This window comes from Lepeophtheirus salmonis, chromosome Z (assembly GCF_016086655.4).
Source record: "Lepeophtheirus salmonis chromosome Z, UVic_Lsal_1.4, whole genome shotgun sequence".
Classification (NCBI taxonomy): Eukaryota; Metazoa; Arthropoda; class Copepoda; order Siphonostomatoida; family Caligidae; genus Lepeophtheirus; species Lepeophtheirus salmonis.
Window position 1 is genome coordinate 21,063,759 of NC_092584.1, and position 22,892 is coordinate 21,086,650.

General features: G+C 30.3%; 1 protein-coding gene and 1 long non-coding RNA gene across 2 annotated transcripts; one reads left to right on the forward strand and one right to left on the reverse strand.

Annotated features, from left to right (window-relative positions):
- Positions 1-1,819: 1,819 nt before the first annotated feature.
- On the reverse strand, positions 1,820-2,497 carry LOC121130373 (neuroparsin-A). Its single transcript, XM_040726123.2, has one exon. It carries the CDS (start codon positions 2,213-2,215, stop codon positions 1,880-1,882), a length of 336 nt encoding a protein of 111 aa, XP_040582057.1. The 5' UTR covers positions 2,216-2,497; the 3' UTR covers positions 1,820-1,879.
- Positions 2,498-2,596: 99 nt separating this feature from the next.
- Positions 2,597-6,852, forward strand: LOC121130374 (uncharacterized). Its single transcript, XR_011783856.1, has 3 exons — positions 2,597-4,699; positions 5,718-6,247; positions 6,311-6,852. It is a non-coding gene; the product is annotated as an uncharacterized lncRNA (long non-coding RNA).
- The last annotated feature ends 16,040 nt before the right edge of the window (positions 6,853-22,892 follow it).

A 22,892-nucleotide genomic window follows, 5' to 3' on the forward strand; every position in this document is an offset into this window, starting at 1 on the left:
ATTGTGCAATAGCATGCCAATCACTATCAAAATATATATTTATTATATTAAAGGGACTCTACACTAAAGCTTTCTAAATCTATATATGATCAAAATATTAAGATAGGATGCTTCCATTTACATAAGATCACTTATTTACGCAGGGCGAAGATTTTAAATCCGGGAAATTGAAGAATAATGTATGCTATAATAATTTCCCCAAAACTAATTAAGCTTGATACAAATATTTTGTTCTTACATGACGGGGTCCATATTGAAGTCAAACTAACCACCTCACGCTGCAACCACATACTCCAACTTGTCCCAGAACCTGACACAAGTTTTGATGAAGAATTCATTGTCCATTTTGGTCACTGACTCGAGAATGTAAACCTGCAAAGAGTCAACATTTCCTTTGCTTCAAGAAGTTGGGAGTTTTTTTATTGTTTTTTTCTCTCAAAACGTTCGTGAGTCTTCCCTGAAAGTGTCCAGCTCCTTAAAAGCTTTAGCAATATCTCCAACGCCTAATTGGAGCAACTTCATAAACTGAATAGTCTCATTGGGCATGCGTCTGGCACGGAGCACACAATAAAGGATAAACGGAGTTCGTATTTGGAGGGTATCTGTAGGACTTTTGCAGAGTTTTAGGGGATGAATTTGATAAGCACACTTTCATAAACATTGGCTATATATTGCGATCTAAGCCTGTTCCTTATTTCATACTGTATATATTTAATTACAGTTTAACTATCATAATCCCTTCAAATATTGTTTTGAGAATGTACCTACATTTAGTTTGAACATAACTTTAAAAAGTTTAGTTAGAATCCTCACTCATTGCCAAAGACAAATATAGACTATTTCTAAAGAAGTATATCTCCCTACGAACTGATGTTTATTTTATCTATAGACATTCAAAATTACATTATTGGTTAATGGTACTCTGCTAGTTAATGGTAATTGAGTATTTACTCCAAGTACATTATATACAATAATCATTACGACTTGTTTACGAGGAAAATAAAAAAGTTTTATAACCGGTATTATATTCTAAGAAGTAATAGATTTTGTAAACAGTTTTGACATATATTATTGATTCTATGAAAAACAACTCTTTTTTGGTCAGGAATAATATGATGTAACTAAATCATATCTTTTTCAAATATTAATTAATTTCGACTTATATAGTTAGGGCTTTTTATATCTATTAAATAATATATGAGCAATACCTTTAGATTTTAAGGTAGTTGGTTCCGCCGTTATAATTGATTATCAAAGCTACGAACGAACATAGTACTCTTTGTGCGTGTATCTAAAGCATGGCGCTGCCAAAAGAAGGGACGGGGGATACCCTAGGTTTACATAGTTAATGAGTGACACCTTGAATCCTCAATTCCCAAATTTCAAACCCTAACTGCACAACTGATCTAACAAACTCCGGACTGATCGAATCCAGTGAGATATTGAAGTATTTTTGGTTTTAGAATCTAATCGAAAAAATAATTTTTTTTTAATCATAATTTTTGATATTTATTTATTAATTCATAAATTTATGAACATAAATATTTGAAAGAATATATGAAACAATAATAAATAAATAATTTTGGAGAAATTCGGTCTATGTCTTGTTTACTTATTTAAAAAAAAAAAAATGTAAAATGATTTTTTTTTTTTTTGCAGAAAATTCAAAAATGATACGTTTACAAATCATTTTATATAATACTGAAGAAAAAAATTGCAAATTAAATTAAAACCATCAAAAGTAGATCGAAACAAAAGCCCATGATGTCAGTCTGGAGGTCAAAGGGCAAGGCTGGGGTATAAGGATAAATACATGAAGAAAGGAAAATATAAATATATTAATACATTTTGAAGTATATATACATCGAAAACTGATCTTTTATCGAGCTCGTGAATAGCAAAAATTATCATGAAAACATTCAAATGTATGTAAGGAGCAACCTTGGCATCGATTACAATTAGAGCACATGAGCCCCTCTCCACAAACTCCATAGCGATTATGTCGTCCTCCACAATGATCTCGAGGTCCTTTTGCACAAGTTTTCACATCGCAGAGATCGTAGTACCAACCAAATTCGCATTTAGATACGTCTACGTCCTTTGCATCAGCTCGGCATAGGTAGGAGGGATAAGCTTGGGTCACTTGATTCGAGAGAAGAAGAGTCGTAAGGACGAGTAGAGTTGTGATAATTGTGGTTACAACTTTCATGGACATGCTGGTAACTATTATTGGTGCTTAGTATAAATATATATATATATAAATATGTCAGGAGCAAGAGGTTGCGAGTAAACTTCTTCTCTTGTATGAAGATATATTAATACTGTGAAAATGGCTTTCGTCTACTTTTTTTGCTATGAAACAAAAAACTTTTCTTTTCTTCAAAATTTTGTTCTTGTTGTTGAAGTATTGGGCACAAGGAAATAGTTTGAAGTGATATTGTTGTAATTCTTAGTAATGAACATTTGTATCTTTAATCGTCTCTAATGTGAGAATGAATTATGTGTGCCTCATTCCTCGTATTAAATAGGTGTTCAAAAGGGATTTTTTTTGCCTTCTTTAACAACTTCTACTACTACTCAAGTAAGTTGTAGTACAGTATTGGAGAGTGTGAGAGGGAGACGTTAATAGAAAAGCAGCATAGTTTAAGCTTGTTTTCTTAGCAAACGAGGAAGAAATAGTAGAAAAAGAGAGCGTCAATTCAAGTCTACAAAAAAAATTAGTGTTCAATCATTATGAATTTGTATAGACATTGAGTATAACTTGTACAAACAAATACATTCCCACGCCTCATCACTAAAACTTCCCCTTAAACATACAGACACCGTATTCATCCATCAGCTGTCGATTTATTTATTCCTCCTTGTTATTAATGTTTTGAACGCACACTGATTAACTCTTGTTCAACCCAGAACAATTTTCTTTCACGAGAAGAAAGATTCTGCAACAATTGGAAAGGATTCAGCAAAATACAAATAGATCGGGGGCTTTATAACATATAGTATGTATAAAAAGGTTGAGAGATACAATATAAATAATTTTATTTATTTATTGTATAATCTACTATGCTAATAATTAACCACACGTTAATGTTTTCATTTCATTTGGATCTTTAAAACAATTAAGAGAGCCCAAGGAGAGTTGCAATAGTCCATTTTTTCTCAAAAATCAAAAGAACTGCAGCCTTACATATATTCTATATATGCATGTGTTACAAATATAATGCAGATTGTTACAAAAAAAAAAAAAATTGTGCCCATTTATCTTTGAGCATTGCTTTTATTATAATGCAGTTTTATTGATCTTCCTTTCACTGATATAATTTGAATTTTGATGTATTAATTTTATCAAAGTTATAAACTCACTCCGTGAGAAGAGATTGGGGATATTGTAACTCTCAGTAAATAGAGGACAGTTTCCACAAACAAGTCCTTCATTTTTCATTACATTTCATGCTTATTCTTCTAGTTATTATATATAATTACTTGGCCGTACCCGTATTATACATTTTGCTTCAAATTATTTTATTATGTTTTAAATAACTCCAGAATTTTGTAAAACTTGTCACTAGACAATGTTAAAAGTTCTTTCCTCCCTTCAGCCACTATTATAATTAAAAAGATATTACTCCTTTAACCATAGAAAAGACTAATTAACTAATCCTCTTCCCCATTCCCTTTTTTAATTCGTACTCAATATACGTTCTCCCATTATCCAAACACTAGAACGACGAGGGTATCATTTTTGATACCTAATAGGGATAAATGAAAATTTGTGAGAAATTTCTTAATTGTATTTGTTCAAAAGTTCTCGCAAAAGTTCAAAATAATTAATTATTTTGTTGATATATTGAAAACTACCTAGACAGATGTGTGGATCATATTTGCTATCCAATCATTTCAAATAATGTTTTTGTCCCCCAATTGTGGCTCATAAAAGGTTCAAGAAAGTTCAGGCATGAATGTATAGCTTTTGAAAAGAATTTTGTACCTTCCTTATATAAATATTAGCAACGATTTTCCTGAACTATCCATTCTTATTCTATTCTAATTTTCAATTAGATCAAGATTAATGATATGTCCAACCACATCAATCCAGTTCTTTTGATTTCTATTTTGAAGTTTTTGACAGGCCTGTCACTGATGATTTTTGTTGAATACTATTATTAGTTTTGCAAAATGATATATGTACATATGGAAAACTAATTGGTAAATTAATATTGGATGACAGGATGCAATCAAGTGACCAATTCTAGCCCTCTAAAAACATAACCCAACCAACTTATTAAGAGAGTCAATGTATGTCGGTAAGAATAACACAATCTGGGACAAATAGGAATTAGAGATAGCCCTACCAGTTTTTCTGACAGAAAAACATTTTGAAGGAAATCATAGTTCCATCATTAATTGCAAAATGAAACATAATTACAAATATTAAAAAATAAATGAGTATCATCTTTGATATCTGCATGGTTTAAAGGGGTCGTTACCATCCGTCGTTCTAGTGTTCAGAGAATAATTCGTTTTTGGATTATTAACTTTGTCTATGCATTTTCGAATCGGCAACCCACAGCTTTAAAAAAACCTTTGAGACACGTGGAATCGATCTTGGGTTATAAAAAAATCAACTTATTTGCGCAAAAACAAACTTTCTCTCCAGAGCATAGGAACCTAGTCTGCTCAAATTGAAACTTAGCACTAGGTACGTAATTCAGAGTTTTGAATAACTTTTAATTATAATCATTTTATGTCTAAAGTATGTCTTTGTTTTTGAAATAAATACTCTGTCTATAGTATATAATAATATATTTAGAAGATAATGTATATTATTACTCTGACATCAAGAGCCTTTTTACCCTGAACAGGGTATTGGAGAGGTAATTTCTCCAATTTTTCATACACATCAGCAGAAGCGTTACTAATTTTCATAATTTGGGGGGGATGAACTCCACCAATTATCAGCACTGAACATAATTTCTTTGTAAAAAGGTATATATATTTTTTTCGATTCTTTATTAAATAGGGTTTGCAAAATAATGGATCCTTAAGGATTCCCGGGAAAAAATAGTTCAGACAACATTAAAAAAACTCTTCCGAATTTTTAAAAAATAATTAAATATTGTTAAGTAAATTTCAGAGGGGTTTTTTTTAATCCTAAATTTCTAACAACAGAAAAACAAGAAAAACTTTGTCTCCTAATAGATTCAGAGCCTTAGATGAAAAGATTCAAACACTTGAAAAGCTTCAAACTAACTCAACAGATTGAAAATATCCCTATTATATCTACAAGGGATTTACCTTAATACAAAATCCCAAATAGATCATTACATATAGCCACGCCTTTTTTAAACTTTAGAAAAACTAGATGAAATTTAACAACAAATTGAGTATTATTAATAGGGATTCCAGAATTAAACTATTTTTAAATCTAATGTTCAGAATCATGCAAATAATTGATAATGGGCATTAGTTCAGATGTACTTCATATCGATTTATATTTTTTAATAAAAGGATTTTTCAACGTGTAAAAATATATTAAACATTCAGTAGAATTACAAGATTAAAAAATAGATAAATATCTCTGGGGTTGTTAAAAAAACGACAATATTCAAAATTAGTATTAAATGATTTTTCTAGAACGATTGGACTCCACATTGAAATAAGCCCAATCAAAACCAACTTTTTTTTTGTGACTGATCTCGAACAATTTTTTTCTATAGGATCGATCCGGACCGAATGTCTGTTTATATTTCTGTCCAACAAAAATTAAAATGGTTTCATACTAGTCTATGATTTTCTACGCAACATTGAAATATACACGCAAATGATAGAACCATAGACCCTTCAATCGCATAATTAGGATTTGACATTTAAATCAATACTCTTGAGCACTTGTATTACCAAGCTTAGAGTATATGTTACAGAATATACAAAATCCCAAATGTTCCAATGAATATACATAAATTTGTGGAACGTGAACACAAAAAAAAAATCATGAACCAAAATTGATTTTTTGTTTTTTTAAATCAAATTAAATTACAGCCCAATATTTGATTAACATATTCTGGGCACTATTTATAGGCATTGTATTCAAATTTCTAGAACCGTTTAAGATACCAAAAGAAATTAACTAAAGTTTAGAGCTTTAAACTCCGAAATGGACTTTCAAAAAGAATCTATCAATTCCTAATTATTTCATTTTAATAATGAGCCTTCACTCCTTGAAGGAATGTTTTTGGACCTTCAAACGGTTAGTTTGAATGATTTTTTTAAAGAAGTTGACAATAATTCTAGCTTACTTTTGTGTTTACAGATAACACAAATATGATCCGTTTTTGAAGCAATCAAAAATGGAGTATGAACAATGTACATCTGTTTGTCTCATGAGAGCACTCCATCCCTTCCTTTTTATTCATATTCACTTCAATTGTTATTGTTTCCTTAAAAAATATACTTAAGGACAAAGTATGTGTAACAACAGCCTTGGCTATTAAAAGCATCAAAACAATCACTATCTAGATAAATATACATTACATGAATAAACTACACATGATCAAGCGATAAATGTTTTCTCTTCCTGTACATTTTATTTCGCTATTTTATATCAAATTATATTTTTTTGTTATTCTTCAAAAACTTGACATCAAGACTTTAAAGCTTAATTAACAAAACAATTCAATCCGTCAGCAGATATTTTAGAATTGCGTAATCATTATTGTATTTACTTGTTATTTAGTAACAACAGAGTCAAAAGTCCTCTCTAAAATATACTTTGCTCTCTACTCCCCTTCAATTAAAAGACATGATGTTATGCCGTGGTATTAGTTATTGAAATAAAATTACACGTGAAATCACTTGGTTTGTATAGGGGTGTGCAGAAATATCCTGGCAATATTATTAAGTAAGTTCAAATAATATTAGATTGCATTTTAAGAGAAAAATTTTAATTAAATATTTTGTTGTTGTATTATTCAATACAGCCACCCTTGGCATTGATCACCAACTCTAAACGGGGCATAAAGGCTGACCAGTTTTGTTAACCTGGATCCTGCTCTGAGTATTGAATCCATATGCACAATGTATTGGGAAAGTATTTGGGTTTCAGTCACGGCATCACAACATTCTTAAGAGTTCTTCTTCTGAGGAGGTCAGCTTGATATTGTTGTCAAAAATGAGAGCCGGCATAATATCCCGTCACTAATGAATTTTAAAACCGCCATGATCTTAGACGGGAACTTAGTCTTCATCACAGAGTGGAACATTGCATCCATCCTCTGCCAGCAAGTGTAGGCAGCGTCCAATCTGATTTTTGGCTTTATAATGTATACATTTTTTAAAAAGGTGCCACTTTCTTCTAACAAGGTTGTGCTCTTATCGTTCTAGTGATTCCGGTTCTTGAACCACTAGAATTGGAACCGACAAATTCGAACCGAGACTGCAATATGTTGCGTGTCTGTCTTGGTTATTGTGCTTCTGTTCCTATATATAATATATAGGGAAAATAAAATTTATAATAAAGAAAATAAATTAACTTAATCAAAAAGTCAATTTTTTAAGTTTTTTTTTTTTTTGTGCAATTACTGCGTTGTCTAATGATTTTTTACTTCTCCATGGTGATACAGTTGTATCTGAGTTCTAAATAGCTAAGGGCACTCATGGATCTGGAAATTTTGAGAAACTAGACGGTGTAAATAAAAGAAAGAGGGGTAGGTTAGATTATAGATCCAAGTCCGCTGCTATGCTTGTCGAAGATTTCATAAGCCAGGATTTCCCAAACTTTCATATACTAAGGACCCCTACACTGATATATTTTTAGATGAGGCCCTTTTTAAAAGAAGCATTTGTACTATTTATGTGTAGACTGAAGGCAATATTTAATTACCCATCTTCCTGCACATACCCCCCTCCCCCTGCGGCCCTGTTTGTATGAAAAACAATTTCATGGCCCGAATTTTCTAACGATGCCTTTGTTTGAGTGCATATTATTAACTCGAGTCGTCAAAAAAAAAAAAAGAAAATAAGAACCGAGACCGATAAAGCTGAATTAAAACCAAAACCTTTGAAATGAAATAACAGAGACCAAACTGTTAAATGAAAAAACCAAGACTGAAACCGTTAAATGAACTAACCGAAATCGTTCAAATGAAAGAACCGAACCAAGAATCGATAAAATGCTTAACTGGAACCAGGCACAACCTTGGAAGAGCTTTCACCCATATTGGTCTATTTCTTTCTTCCTGGTGTTGTTTGGTTCGAGAAAGTCGAGTGATTATTAAAAAATGGGCAAAAAATAACTTTGTGTGTGGATTAACCAATACTTTATGAAAGACAAAATGAGCTCATAGATATAACAATTTGCAGCCTTTAAACGCTTTCTTTTTTTTTTTTTTTTTCCTTTTTTTTATATCATTCATAAATTAAAGTTTAATAAACACACGAAATTATTTTTCGTCAATTTTTTTGAAAATAATTCCAAAACTTTTATTCAATTGATTCCTATCATACACCAGGCGTAGGCCCTGAAACAATCATTTTTCTCGAATATACCTTCCTGCCAAATGAGATATCTTCTTCCTATTTGACAGTTGACAATCCGATGATGATTGTATGACAATGCCATGGAGCAGAAAGTGGGATACTCGACTTTGTTAAGTACTGGCTTGCAGCAGAACTTTCAATGCTGCCAAAGCATATATAATATATTATATGTTTTTTTACAGAAGGTGCCGTTATAAGAAAAACATTTATACCTTAATATTTCTATGTATATCTTTTAACGTTTATTAAGTTTCCAATAAATATTTTATTACTTGACATCACGTTTTGATATCATATTTGATAAAAATAGATGAATAGACTACATACTTTGTCATTAACCTATATATATTCAAATAACAGTATTATAAAGTTAGTCTTTTTTTTCTTCTTATTAACTGGAATTTTTTCATTCTAAAGCACTAATTAAATTGCCCAAAATATCACAAATATTTTGTAAAATGTAATAGTATTCATCTCAAATATAGACACTGTTATAATGAAAAATGTTTAAGAGTAATTAAAATGACGATTTTTGCAAATTCTAGGTATACTTCGCAATAAAACGGAGTTTGTTATACGATTGATTATTTATTAATTTTCTAGCAAAGACAAAATACATTTGAAACAAGACGAGTAAATTGCAGTAATACACTACAACATAGTAAAATCTCACAGTTAGAACTGCCTTAGTCTTGCACAATCTCTAACATAGCTACTTTCTTCCGTTCTTGAGGTCGGAACAATACCACTGAACATGCCCTTAACATATAGTTGTTGTTTTTTTTAAATTAAAAAAACGTTCTTTAGTATATTAATACGGAATGACCCTTTAGTGTGAAGCCCAGAGGTAAAAATAGGTCTTCCTAATAAGATCAGAGAGGAGCTGGGTCTTATCACCATCAATGATGTAATTACCAAGGATATAATCAACCATCCGATCGTGAGTATGCTACGCGATTCCCTCTTAAGGATCTTCAAGCCAACCCAAAAAAATAACTTAACCTAAGAGTAGCACTGAATATTAGTAATGCAGCTATTAAGTAGAGAGTGAGAAAAAGACAGCCTCCAAAGGATCTCTGCAACACTTTAAAATGCAAAATAATGGATAAAATGATCCAGAAACAATATGTGAGGTCATCATTCGATCCATATCTCACTCCTAACCAGTGCTACTTGAGATACCGGGTCGCCTTTGGAGTGTATTATATAGAGAGAGACACGCCTTGCAAAGACTGCACAAAAAATAAAACGCTCGCCCAAGTTTTTCGTGACTGTGAATATTAAGAAGGAATATGGTTTATAATGGCTAAACAACTTACTCACTATGTAGGGAGAGTGCCCACCCAAGAGGAAAAATTTATGGTTTTAACGACATGGCTCTTCCGTTCAGAATGGGATCCAAATCTATTGCAAAATTCCAAAACATGATTGCAAGGTCCAATTATGAAAACATTAAACTACACAAAAATATAGACTACGCTGCTCGGAATGAATTTCGCTTTTTATCACGCGTGTTATAATTGTATTTTTAATTAGATATTTTTACTAATTTGTCAGATGATATTTTTTTTGTATTATTATTATGTATTTTAGGTGGGGTTGTTGATGTTGTTTTTTTCGCCAACCTTTTTTCGTTTTCTTTTTAAGATTGTTTTGTTTCAAAAAAAAAAAAGTTTCTATAGTTAAAAAAAGAAACTTATACGCGATATATGTGTGATCTGTAAAAACTTACTTAGATAGACATATTTTATCTGTAGTTAACTTTTTAGGAAATATATATCTTTCTATTCAAAATAAGGTAAACAAATAATACGGAGTGGTCCATTAAAATCTGAACAAGTTGATTTGTAAACTTCATCAAGATACCATTTATCAATTAACAATGGAATTTCAAATAATATTATCAGTAGATGTGTACTTTTGTTTTTCTTAATCATTAATGTTGCCGCCCTTATTCCCAATTATGGCTTCCGGGCAACGGTTGAAGGTCTGGGACCCGTTGCTGAATGTTATCATGACGTCCCAGTGCTGGCTGACAGGGGCTTTGAGGGCCTTGATGTTTGGATGACAGATACTGTAGGCCTTCCCCTGGGTGGACGGTTATCCTGGAGACGCCAAACTACTTGGAATATGTAAATGGAAATTCGTCAATCAAGTACAATTGTCATTTTCTCGACTTTGAAGTAAACTCAAATTTGTTTTGTTTTGTAACTAATTGTTTATGCTTTAATATATTTGAATATGAATTAATTTCCATCACTCAATCCTTGTAAACTATAGAATTAGAATGTGTTCAAATTTCAATGGAACACCCGTTATATTATTATACAGTCAAAGATCCTAAAAAAGTAGTAACTAAACAAAAAAAAACTTAATTAGCGGCATTTGCCGAATAACAAATGAATAGAGAATAATTTAAAAATGAACAACAAATAATCTACATTGAACATATTCTTACAAAACAACCCAATCAATGTAGTTTTTTTAAACTGTCAAAAACATTTGTTTTCGTATTTTATAACATACACATTGAAAATGCATCAAAGAATATAGCTTTTATATTGTTAAAGTTCACTATATTTTCTTTTTTTTTTGTGTTTGATTCAGATCCGTTTAGTAACAATTAAATTTGATATTGGTGCTAAACATCTGAAAGGAGCAGTTGTGACTCAAAAAGATCGATTTGGAATTTTTAAACTATTAGTGGCATGCCCAGTATGATGTTTTTATTAGTTATGCCTGCTACCGATTCTAAATCCAATTCCAAAATTATTCGTAACGCTAAAAACAGTCTTAAGACTATTTTAAATCTGTTACATCAAAAACGCCTTTGTTTCCGTTTAGGCTGTGTTATATTGGTGTCTTCTCAGTTTTATATACTTTTAATAATTGTCATTAAAATATTTAATAAAATTATAAATCTACAAAGATCAATTTAAATGTCGTTTCTTGTGTCTTGATAAATATTTTTCATAACTTAGAAAAGAATAAATAATTACATACCATTGTATAATAATAATAAATGAGAGCCGTAAAATACACCTTATATTTCTGTTTTTAGTTTTGATTCTTCCTAGCAGAAAGACATTACTTGAGTTTAAAAAAATATTTAACCTTTAAATGGAACTAACAAATTAATATAAATCGTATTTATAAACGATTCTAGGAAAATAACGTAGGGAAAATTGTCAGTGGAAGATTGTCCAGGTGAAAATTGCCAGTTAGGAAAATTACCCGTAGAAAATTGCCCGTATTTCGTTCAAACTTCATAATGAATAATACCACATTATAAATAATTATCTCTATATTATTTAAGACAAGTTTCTAAGTATATATGTTTGTTCCATTCTCGAAGGGAGTAGCTTCAAGTATTATAATAATATTATTGCAATAAAATTTCCTTGCAATTTCTTGAATTCAATCCAATCTTCTAAGAAATGGAACTAGAGGATTGGTAAGGAGGGGAGGTGGTATAAACAGCTTAGGCCCTCTTAAAATAGAGTTCAATAGCCTCCACCCTCGGCTTGACCAGGGGGTAGTATGGGATTGCTAAAAATCACGGTCAATACATCCGAGGAACCCCTCTAACATCAAAAAATAGGTTAAGCTCTCAGATTGCACAAGTTATTAAGTGTACCCCTGGATCCTTCAAAACCACTAGTACCATCCAAGGGTACCCTCACGTTCCCCGCGCAAAACGAGGGCTTGGAACATTTTATTTTTTAATTATTATAGGGGTTCCTTGAATCCGGACAACCTAAAGGCTTTGAATTATTTTGTAGTGTTAGAGGGATTCCTTAGAAGTATTGGATGAATTGGCGTTGATTTTTAACAATCCCACACTACCAAGGACATTGTCCAACCTAAGGGCGGAGGGTATTCTACCATATTTGAAGACCCCTTAGGCTATCTATCCCCCCTCCTCTTATATAGCAATAATATTACTCACACTTGAAGGTACCCCTTGAAGGATGGAAATAACAAAATATGTTTAGATATTTGTCATATATAATATTAAGAGAATTTATAATGCGTTATTATTCATCATGAAGTTTTAAAAAAATACGAGTAATTTTTTTAATTGGCAATTTACCTCCATGGCAATTTTCTCCGGGGCAGTTACCCAGCATTGTTCGGGCCAAGGAGGGAGCGGGAAATCACATTGACAATGGTTTATATCATTTATTTTGAATATTTAGACTCCTTTGGTGTGGGCGTGGTGGGTTGTGTTATAAACTTCAGATTTCTCGAGATGAAAAGTCAGTTTTGTTTGTTGTAAAAAGTTTGCTAAATTTAAATTCGGAGAGAATAATATTGACCAAAAATTTGGTATCCTCTTCTTCTCCTGAGAAAATAAAAAAATACATCCTTGCAAAATGTCAACCTCCTAAGTCCAACGATATGGGCACTCATAAAGGACACACACACACAAACTCTATTTAAAAAATTATATTTATAGATTTATGCTTTTAAAATATCAGTTGAATGGAAAATTTAAATTCTGAAAATTATTTAATAATAAACGTTCTAAAACGGATATAAAAATTTTGAACAACAAAAAGTAGATTTACATTTTTGCATGTGATAAATGAGTTTTGATAATGTTCTTCCTCCAAAAAAAAAATATATTTGTTTATATCTTGAATTTATATACGTCAGAGATTGGAAAAAGGGTCTATATATATATTGGAAGTCCAACTAAAGTCCAAAGTTTTTGATATCAAGTCTAAAGTCGAACTTCAAGACTTTGATCTCATTTCCCAGTCATTAAATATATTGTCAGCGAATCCTTAGATTACTTTCAAAATATTTTAAACTCCATGATCTAATCTTAAGGTATGTTTTGATTTAAAATTTGGTAAAAATAAATGAAAGGATATGGAGGCAAAACCCAAATCCCAATTGTTATGTATCCGATGCTAATATATATTTGCCACGTATCTTATTAACAATACGGGATTTTCCCAATGATAAGTACTTTAAATCAATTGATATTTTGTAATGTTTTTTTGTAAAAAAATGGTATCAAGACCAACAAAGCATCGTATCTTAGCTTTCGAGTACAAGTCAAGTCTCCTTCAGTCTTTGATTTTGAGTCCAACAAAAAATTTTCAATCTCTTAAAATCCGACCTTGAGTTTATTTCCCCGCTTTTATATTGTTATATATCAAGAAATTCAACAATTCATAATCATCTTTACATCCAGGTTAAAAGCTTTACAATGTTATACCATATAGCTTTTGACATTGATGTTTGACTTCTAGTATGCTAATCAATAGGGGCGTCAAATGGTATATACTGTTTTTGTTAATAACATAATTTGTAGTAATATATGCTGTTAATATACTGTTGTTATATGCTATGACGTCAACATCTGTATGTTTTGCCCAGCAGTCGTTACGGTCCTTTAAATTATAAATTCTGGCATGCCCGATTATATGATGCCTTCATCTTGTATTTTTATTAATCTAGCTTTACTTTATATATTCGCGTGGTGATAACATAGTCGGAAGCTGAAATCTTTTTGATGAAACAGAGATAAACTTATTATAAGTATTTACTTCAATGAAAGACCGAAGAAAATATTTGAAATAGTCAGATACAAGGTTAAACCACCGAAAAACTGTCCAACAAGTTATTAATATTATAGATATTTGTTTCAATTTTTATATGAATAAGTTAAGTCAATTTGATGGTGCAGTATTGGAACTTTAAATCAACCTTTGATATCATCAATTTCAATTGGTGACGCTTCTTCTTAACCAGCTGGTACCTTTTTCTTCTTTTCGTTATTCCTGCAACGGGAACGCTCTTATACTCTTTTTTTTAATAAAAATTTTCACGTCATAGCATCTCAGCATCTTTTATGATCAGTGTTACCAAAATATCCCATTTTTATCAGGTTCAGTTAACCTTAAAAACAGCGGCTCATATTGACTTAATCACTTTTTTAAATAACTATCGATTATAGTACTCATATCAACGGATATATTCATCATACTGTCGCAATACTGAGAAAAAGTATCCCAGCTTGTTTGTATGTGATCGCCACGCGTATGCGAATCTGTTGTTTTCTTAAACTGATTCTTGCTAAAACTTATTGAGACTTATATATTTAGTCATCCGCAAAAGTCTACTTGGTCGTTGCAACTCTTTTTTTTTCTCTCTATAGTGTACAATGTACATAGTACCCATTAATGCAAATAACGTTTGTTCAAGGATTTGATTACAATTGGACTCTTTTTTTTCCAAAATTCCCTTGAACACTATAAAAAGCATTGGAGAGCAAAATCTTCGTTCCAATTCATATTAATTTATACTAAATAACAGAAATTAAACAATGATTGTACAAAAAAACAGTTTTCATTCAAAATAAATTGTACATATACCTCAAAAACAATATTTTGACAAAATATCAATAAGAAAACATACATTTCATTTCCTTTGTAACTTCATTAGGGATTTATCCACTCCAGAGAATGAAATATCATTTTAATATCTTGACCATATCATATTTTTGCTACAGTCCCTATCATAAAGTTAATAAAAAACTATTTCGAATAATGTTTTTAACATGTTTTTATAATTTGTTTATCCATTTAAGATGGAAAAGAGATTATTTATACTTTATTTTTTATTTCATAATAATTAAATAAATCCATCCTCTACTGTCTACATAATTTAAAGATTTACTTTTTGTTGAAATACATTTTTAAATCATTAGTTTTCAGGTATCAAATATAGTAAAGGGTGTTAAAATCAATTAAGTGCTTGCTCTACATTTAAAGGCGCGTTCGCAGGATTCTTCGGACTGTAGTGTGAGGTGATACTACTAAGAAATAGGATTACTAACTTTAATTCAGACTATCTTTATTTGTAGGGAACGGGAGTTGGACTACGTCAGTTTCGTATAGTATTGTTTTTAAATCCCCTCCCCCCTACTCTTGAGCTAAAAAACCTTAATGATTATTCTATTTTCAAGTACTTTTCTCCTTTTTATAATTTCATCTATTTATAAGGTTTTGCTTTTTTTTAACCAACAGACCATTTTTTTTAAATCCATCTCAAATATTCGACAATTTTTGAGTTAATGTGGATAAACCTTGTGGCAATTTTTTATTTTTTGAAATTTTGTTATGATACAGCAAATGAAAGATATAGTTCTTTGGAGAGGTTTTTAATAAAAATAATGAGCTTACGTCAAATGAGATTTTTGGAAAAAGAAAATTTTTTAAACAAAGTTGTTTTTAAGAGAAAAGAAATGGGCCTGAGGGATAGTTTTTTTTAATGTATGAAAATGATAGGAAACAATAGGCTGAGAATCCTTTTAAGGAGTAAATTTTGTAATATTGTTAGCGTATAAATTAAGCAAATTAATTGATTAAAACCTATCCCCGGTATCAATAGTATTTAGATGTAACAATAAATATTAGAACTGGATACATATTTTTTATTAAACTATTAGATTGAGTCTTTAGAAAATATATAAACATAAGTTCGTTTTGTATGTACATTAACAAAATTGAAAGAAAACACATCATAAATACTAGTATAATATCTATTATTTATAATAATTATAGAAAAAATTTAACAAATTAGTCAGAAAAATCATCAAAAATAATATATCGTTTCAAAATAAGTAATTAAATGATTCTAATCTTCATTATCCGAGTTGATGGTACAACTTTCATATTTTGTCTAAGAGTAGATAATTTACCAAAAAGACACCTTGTTAAAAAAAATATAATAATAATATCTATAGGTCATAACTTTCAACAAAGCTTGAAAATTAACTTAGTAATTAATCATTTGCTAAGCCCGAAATTCGATTCGTATATATTTTTTTAATAAGCTAAGTATTATATACTTCTTGAACAATTTATTCAATTGCATCATGCTGTAATATCTTATGCATAGTGTTAACAAAGTAATATAAATAAAATTTGCATTTAATAATATTTTTAAATCGAAATATAATGTATATTAAATTAACCTACAATTGACACAAACTAATTTCAATCCCTAGAAAGTTACATTTAATAATATTCTTCCAAATTTAAAGTCTTTCGTTGTTATTTATACTAAATTTCTTAACTGAAGTATTACTTGGATAATACTCTCAAATGTATTAAGTATCATGCTTGATACATATTTACGTAATTTTATTTTTAACATATTTAAGTAGTTGGACAATTTGTTCAAAAACAAAAACTTAATGACTTTAAATTCATATATTTTTATTTAATGAAAAAAAAAGTGAAAAAAAAATGAATTTCTTACTTATGACCTTATAGTGTGCCAACGCATTGCGTCATCGAAAAAGTGCTAAAACCAGTCGTTTTTCAATAAATTATAATACCATATTAAACATGATACGTTTACAAGGTGCAACCCTTATTCAAACCAATACGATTATTTTAAATGGATTTTGTCCTAAACTAATACTCCAACTTTATTAAAAACCCAATGCCCAATTATAGTTGTATCTAAAATGTGTATTATTATTCAATGTAATCGCTTTTGGCCTCAATAACGGTCTAACTTGTCCTTGAAGACTGGAGTAGGTCTGGATGACCGTTTTCATTAGCAAATTTCAGAATTCTGGACATAGTTTTGGGTCCATGGGATTGAAATCCAGTCTATCCTCTATTTTTAAAACCTATTATCTACATGTTTTTCAGTATTTTGCCTTGACTGAATACCCTAAATCCCCTAAATAACTTCTCAGTTAGGCTAAATAGCTTCACAAACAGAAAAAACGGTGGTTTTTGCAGGTAAATAATTGATTTTACAAACAAAGCCCTTGGAGACCCACTTCAGGCTACAACAAAATAAAATATATCTGACAACCAAGTCAACATTTTCTCGCTTGCATAATCTACTCCAGACTCTTGCAATACTTTCATGACTCTCCAAACAAAAGAACCTGAGCTGCTTTATGATGTTTGCAATCACAATTATGATCGGTTACGGAGCGGAATACCCCAATACCTTCAGCCTTTTGCACAATTGTAAACACTTCTTACTATCCACCCCAATAACCAACAACGTCCCTCCTACACATGTGCAGCTATTGGAGTTGCTCAAACTAAATATAAATATGGACATGATCAGGTACTCAGCAATTAAGCTCTCTAGCTTAAAACAAGGTCAAAAACTCACCTTTCAAGTGGACAGAAAATTGTTGTGAGCACTTATTAAAATGAGCTTGGATTAAAAATCTATGTAGAGGTCAAGAACTTGACAAAATCCAAGAAATAGTTTCACTCAACAACAACATGAACTATGCGTAATAATAAGGCAAATAAGACAACATACATGTACATTGTACTTGTTATCCGACAACTTTGATTTGCAATAAGACGCACAAATTTTGACTAATATACTTGTTCTTCCCCGTCGAAATACTTAACCCATAACGAATCTTCAAATGTGTTTACTTCACTTTATATAATCAGATAAAAATAGAGCAGACTTATTCATAAAAAAAAAAAAAATTTCATAATGAGATCAAGCTTGCATAAAAACAATTGAGCATCGATAAACAGCATGATTCATATTTCAAATGGACTGAGATTCCAATATTAGATATTTCTTTGAAAATACGTATAAAAAAAATACTATTCCGGGGGTAGAACATTGACGTAGTGCTTAAATATTATCTTGTTTGTCTGCAAAAAGTTATTTTTGGCTCCATTGGAATAGTGATCTTTAGAATATTTGCATTTGAATCCGTAGAGACAACCCCGCATCTGCATTTGCAATGTAATAGGTGCAGTAAAAATAAATTCATTATTTGTAACAATTTTTCTTCTCCATTAATGATATTTCCTTAGCGTTGAACAAGACTTCTCACCGGAAGGTCGATGCCCTAAGGGCCGTGATAAAGGGGAACAACTTGTCCTTGGACTTCATCAAAGCCAAAAAAAAAACGGATTTTAAAATAATTTAATTTTTGAGTTCTCCCCTATTAATAAACCTATCTTCTGCAAAAATAATGGACTTCTTATAATTAGAGCAATATATATGGTTCCTTTCATTTTGCAAAGCTTTTGAAGTTGAGTTTCCTCATTTTAATAATATAAGATATTGATTTCTTATACCCTCATTTAGATAATTATAGTAAGAATATTAGTAGAAATAGTTTTTTTGTTTTGTTATATTTTCATTGAGGGATTAGATTTTGTAATTGTTCCTTTGAAATTAACAGTAGTGTCGTCTTTTGTAGGGTTGACAATTTTATTAAAACTATTTCTAACTTACTTTGTTTATGTATCCTAGTATTGTGGGTACTTACATGTCCTTGATTTCTATTAATTACTGCTGTGCCACTACTATAAAATGCATTAAATGTTTTTTTTCTGTTGGAAAAATAATGGAATAATGCCCCAAAAATTGTATGTATACACCAAAAAAGTATCAACATTTAATGAATTAAAACCAAAGACAAAATAGATCATAAAATTAGTGTTATATGAAAATAAACTCGGCAAAATTCGAATACAAGAACAGCTAATCACGTCTCTGTTAATAATTATCCCTAAGCATGATGATTATTCATACTAGAAATGCTAATATTGCTCTAAGGCAAAATGTCCTGAATAAAGTAGTTGAAAGCAAAATTAGTGGGTACCCGTGAGAGCACCCAACCCTCAATTCTGACTCGTTTTCCGAATTTACAACAATGGATTTTTTTTTCCATTCTCATTAAATCAAGCGCATACATAAATTTAAGTATCAGGAGTCATACTTGAAACCTGATATCTTATATTCGCATTTTAACTAATACTATTTGTAATTTCTGAAACTCAAATATTTATCTGACATTCTTTTTCTATGAAAATTCAATCAATTTAAGGACTATGTGTTGCTAGTCGGTTAAGTGTTCTCCGATATATTAATATTGAATATCAAAAATTATCTAGATGGCAAATTGGTCCTGCTATTTGTGGAAAAAAAAAAGAATTAAAGAACAAACTTCAAAGAAAAATTCGAAATTTCTTTTAATTTCATATAGCTATAAATTTTTACATTACTTTAATTATGTGAAGTTTAATACAGTCACATAGGCTACATTTTTAAGCAGATTTTCTTGAATATTGGCTAGAATAATAGATAATACATCATTTGATGTATCTCCATCCAGCATCAATCACAGCCTGAATCTGGTTCTGGAAGAATAAACAGCCGTTGAACAAGTAGTTCCTAGGCATGTTGGTCATTGTCTACTTGATGAAAACAATAAGAGACTCACTGATGCAGGAAATATTCGATTTCCTTTAGATCCAAGATAGTGCGAGACAAAATAAGCAATCTTTATAGGATCCGGACTATTGGGGGGACATATTTCCTTCCTAATGAATTCTCAGCATTGCTAACTCAATCATTTCACCGATCTGAGACATAATTAGGTGCTGCGTGTTTTTTAGGGTTTGGATTGCAACGACAGTCACATTTGAGAACTTCCATTTTGAAATGTTGATGTTTTTGTCGAGAAAAATCATCGTCACGGCACAAAGCCGATCCTCCTTTTTAAATTCACTCTTTTTTATATATTGAGCAACTGTTCCTATGATTCCTAAAACTTCACTAAAATTTGTTGGTCCAACAATACTTTTTTTGAAAAATAAGATACCTCATTAGACAGCTCCATTATAATATAATCCCCTTGTATTTTTTATTTATGAATTATAAATATTCTAAATATATTTAGATAGATAAATAATTCAATTTTCTAAATTATTATTTATCTTTGATCACTACTAACCCAACTTAGTCCGAAAACATAACTAAGTTATTAAATAGATGTTACAAGTTGCATATTGTTTCGAACTTTGGAACAAAAATATCACAGAAGTTACATACAAAAAAGCAGTAAAAGTGCCCGACTATACTCCTTAAGCGATAGAGAAAGAGTGGATGCAGAAAAAACACGAAGCTTCCTGATGACTGGTAAAGCAAATGGCCACATCTGGAGATTATCCGTATTGTAAATTTATTTGTGGTTCATAGAAAACAGACTCACAGAGAATATACCAAGACCCTTCAGGTTGCGAAGCAAGTGACTGAAAAAAATAGTATATAATTTACAAGGACGTCCCTAGATTTCGAAAAGGCTTTTGACCCTATAAGACATAAATTTGTTGAAACCTCTCCGGAAAAACTAATAAACAAAGGATTGGACAGATTATGTCTCCCAAGGACCGACATTGATTCAAAAACACATTGAATAAGTAAAAATGGCTCTGTTACAGAATTTCTACTTCATTAGTTTTTCTGTCGAATCATCAAGATGGGAGTATAAATTGCACATTCTTTAGCGAGAAACTTGAAATATCAGTACACATTATTTTGAATGTGATAAGATTTTTCCTTTAGTATGTATGTATGAACAATCTACAAGTTTGGACTAAAAAAACAAATAGGGTTTTGTGGCACCGATCCAAATCTTCCTGGGGATTTTAAGGTTGAGGCCATCATCAGCAAAATACTGAAAAAAGTATATTCGTACAGATACAACAGGTAATCCCATATAAATAAATTTGTGAAAAACTAGACGTTTTGTCAAATTTCATCGACAATGGTAGTTAACTTGGACTTTTGTGCTTTTTAATTTATTTTTAGTGTGGTTTTGTGTTATTTGTCAATATTATTTTTTACATATGTCAGATATATTTAGTGATTGTACTTTCTTATACGTCAATTAATCAAAAGGCAACATTTTCTATTTTATATTATGAAGAATTTACAATGGTTATATATGACACATCTTAATCTGAGTAAATAAATAAATCGAGGATTTGTAAGTACATAGAAAATTGAAGATTGGAAAGAGTTTAGAAGATGTGACCCCAAAACCTAATTTAGATAGAAGAAAATCCTTTTAAATTAGTAGATATACAGATTTATACATATTTTTTTACTTCGAGCTTTAGGAATTATGATAAGGATTATTTTTTTCGTTAAAATATTTTAAAGCTTATATTTACCCCAAAAAAATATTTAAAAAAAAATTATTTAAAATTGATGGAATTCTTAAGCTTTGATTATAAAAAATACACTCATTTAACCTAACCCTGCCCTTCATTCAATGGACACTCGATAGAAAGCAAACTTCTATACATGGCATTTTTTCTTAATTGAATTTTTGCTAATTGAAGCATCTTTATTAACCCTAAATAATAACACTCATTTGATATATGTAGATATATATGTTCCAAAGTTGTGGTGGATCATGTATTTTTAGAGTTTTGTGCTAGCTTGACCTCTCATAATTTTATAGCCATTTACTGTGACACTAAAAAATGTTTGTACCAAGTAAGACCCAAATCAATCTTTAAGATTTGCCGTGATCCTGGTGACAAACGACTAAATAACAGAAGCAAAAACATTAGCTCCCTTCAACTTCGTCAGTGGAGGTAAAAATGTATGCAAAAATACACATATCTTTAATTTGAAAAGTTACTTAATAAATCCTTTATGAACAAAACCCATATTCTATTGAAATTTATTATTATTTTTTATCCAATATTTAGTAAATCTTTTGACCTTGATCAATCATTGTATATATTAATTATTTATTGGATCAAAAATGGAGAAAATGTATTTAATATAGTAGGACTTTCTACATGTTATTAAAATATTGGCATAGCAGTGTCATTCTCGTTTTTTTATAATCAAGTATGTTGAATAATAAGAGAGGAATTTCTTTGTTTTTTCTTCAGTATACGTATGTAAAAGAAGGTGTTTCTAAGCATACAGAGCCTTTTTTTTAAATCTGAAAAGTATATGTACATATTTGTTTTTCATTTCAGCTACGAAAATATAAATAATTTTTTATATCGGAGATAACAGATCATAACTTCTTTTCTTTTCATATTTATTTATATTGTAAAAGAAGATATATATACAGGTATGTTCAGGGCATAAAATAATGTAATATGAAATCGCTAGAAAGAATTGCAGCACATTAACATACAAAAGCATTTTAGCTTAAAATTAAATCTCCTAGCCAAGACCTACACCTGAAACAATTAAACATTCCAAGGATCAAATAATAAGAAAAAAAAACCATTGTACACTAAATCATACAAAACACAATAATAAATCTATAGCTTTCATACTTCCTAACAATTCCTAATAAGGTAGTCATATATCTAGTTGAATCTCACAATTTATATTTGACAATATCAATAGCATGATCTTTGGAAATAACACACATCAATGCAACTTTCCTATGAACAAGCAAATATTTAGCTGCAGAAAACTAAACTATTGCTCTAAAATTTTCTTTGAGAATTGTTCCTTGAATTTTGCAGCTATTTCGTCTTAGCTTTAAAGCCAAGTCAAACAAAATT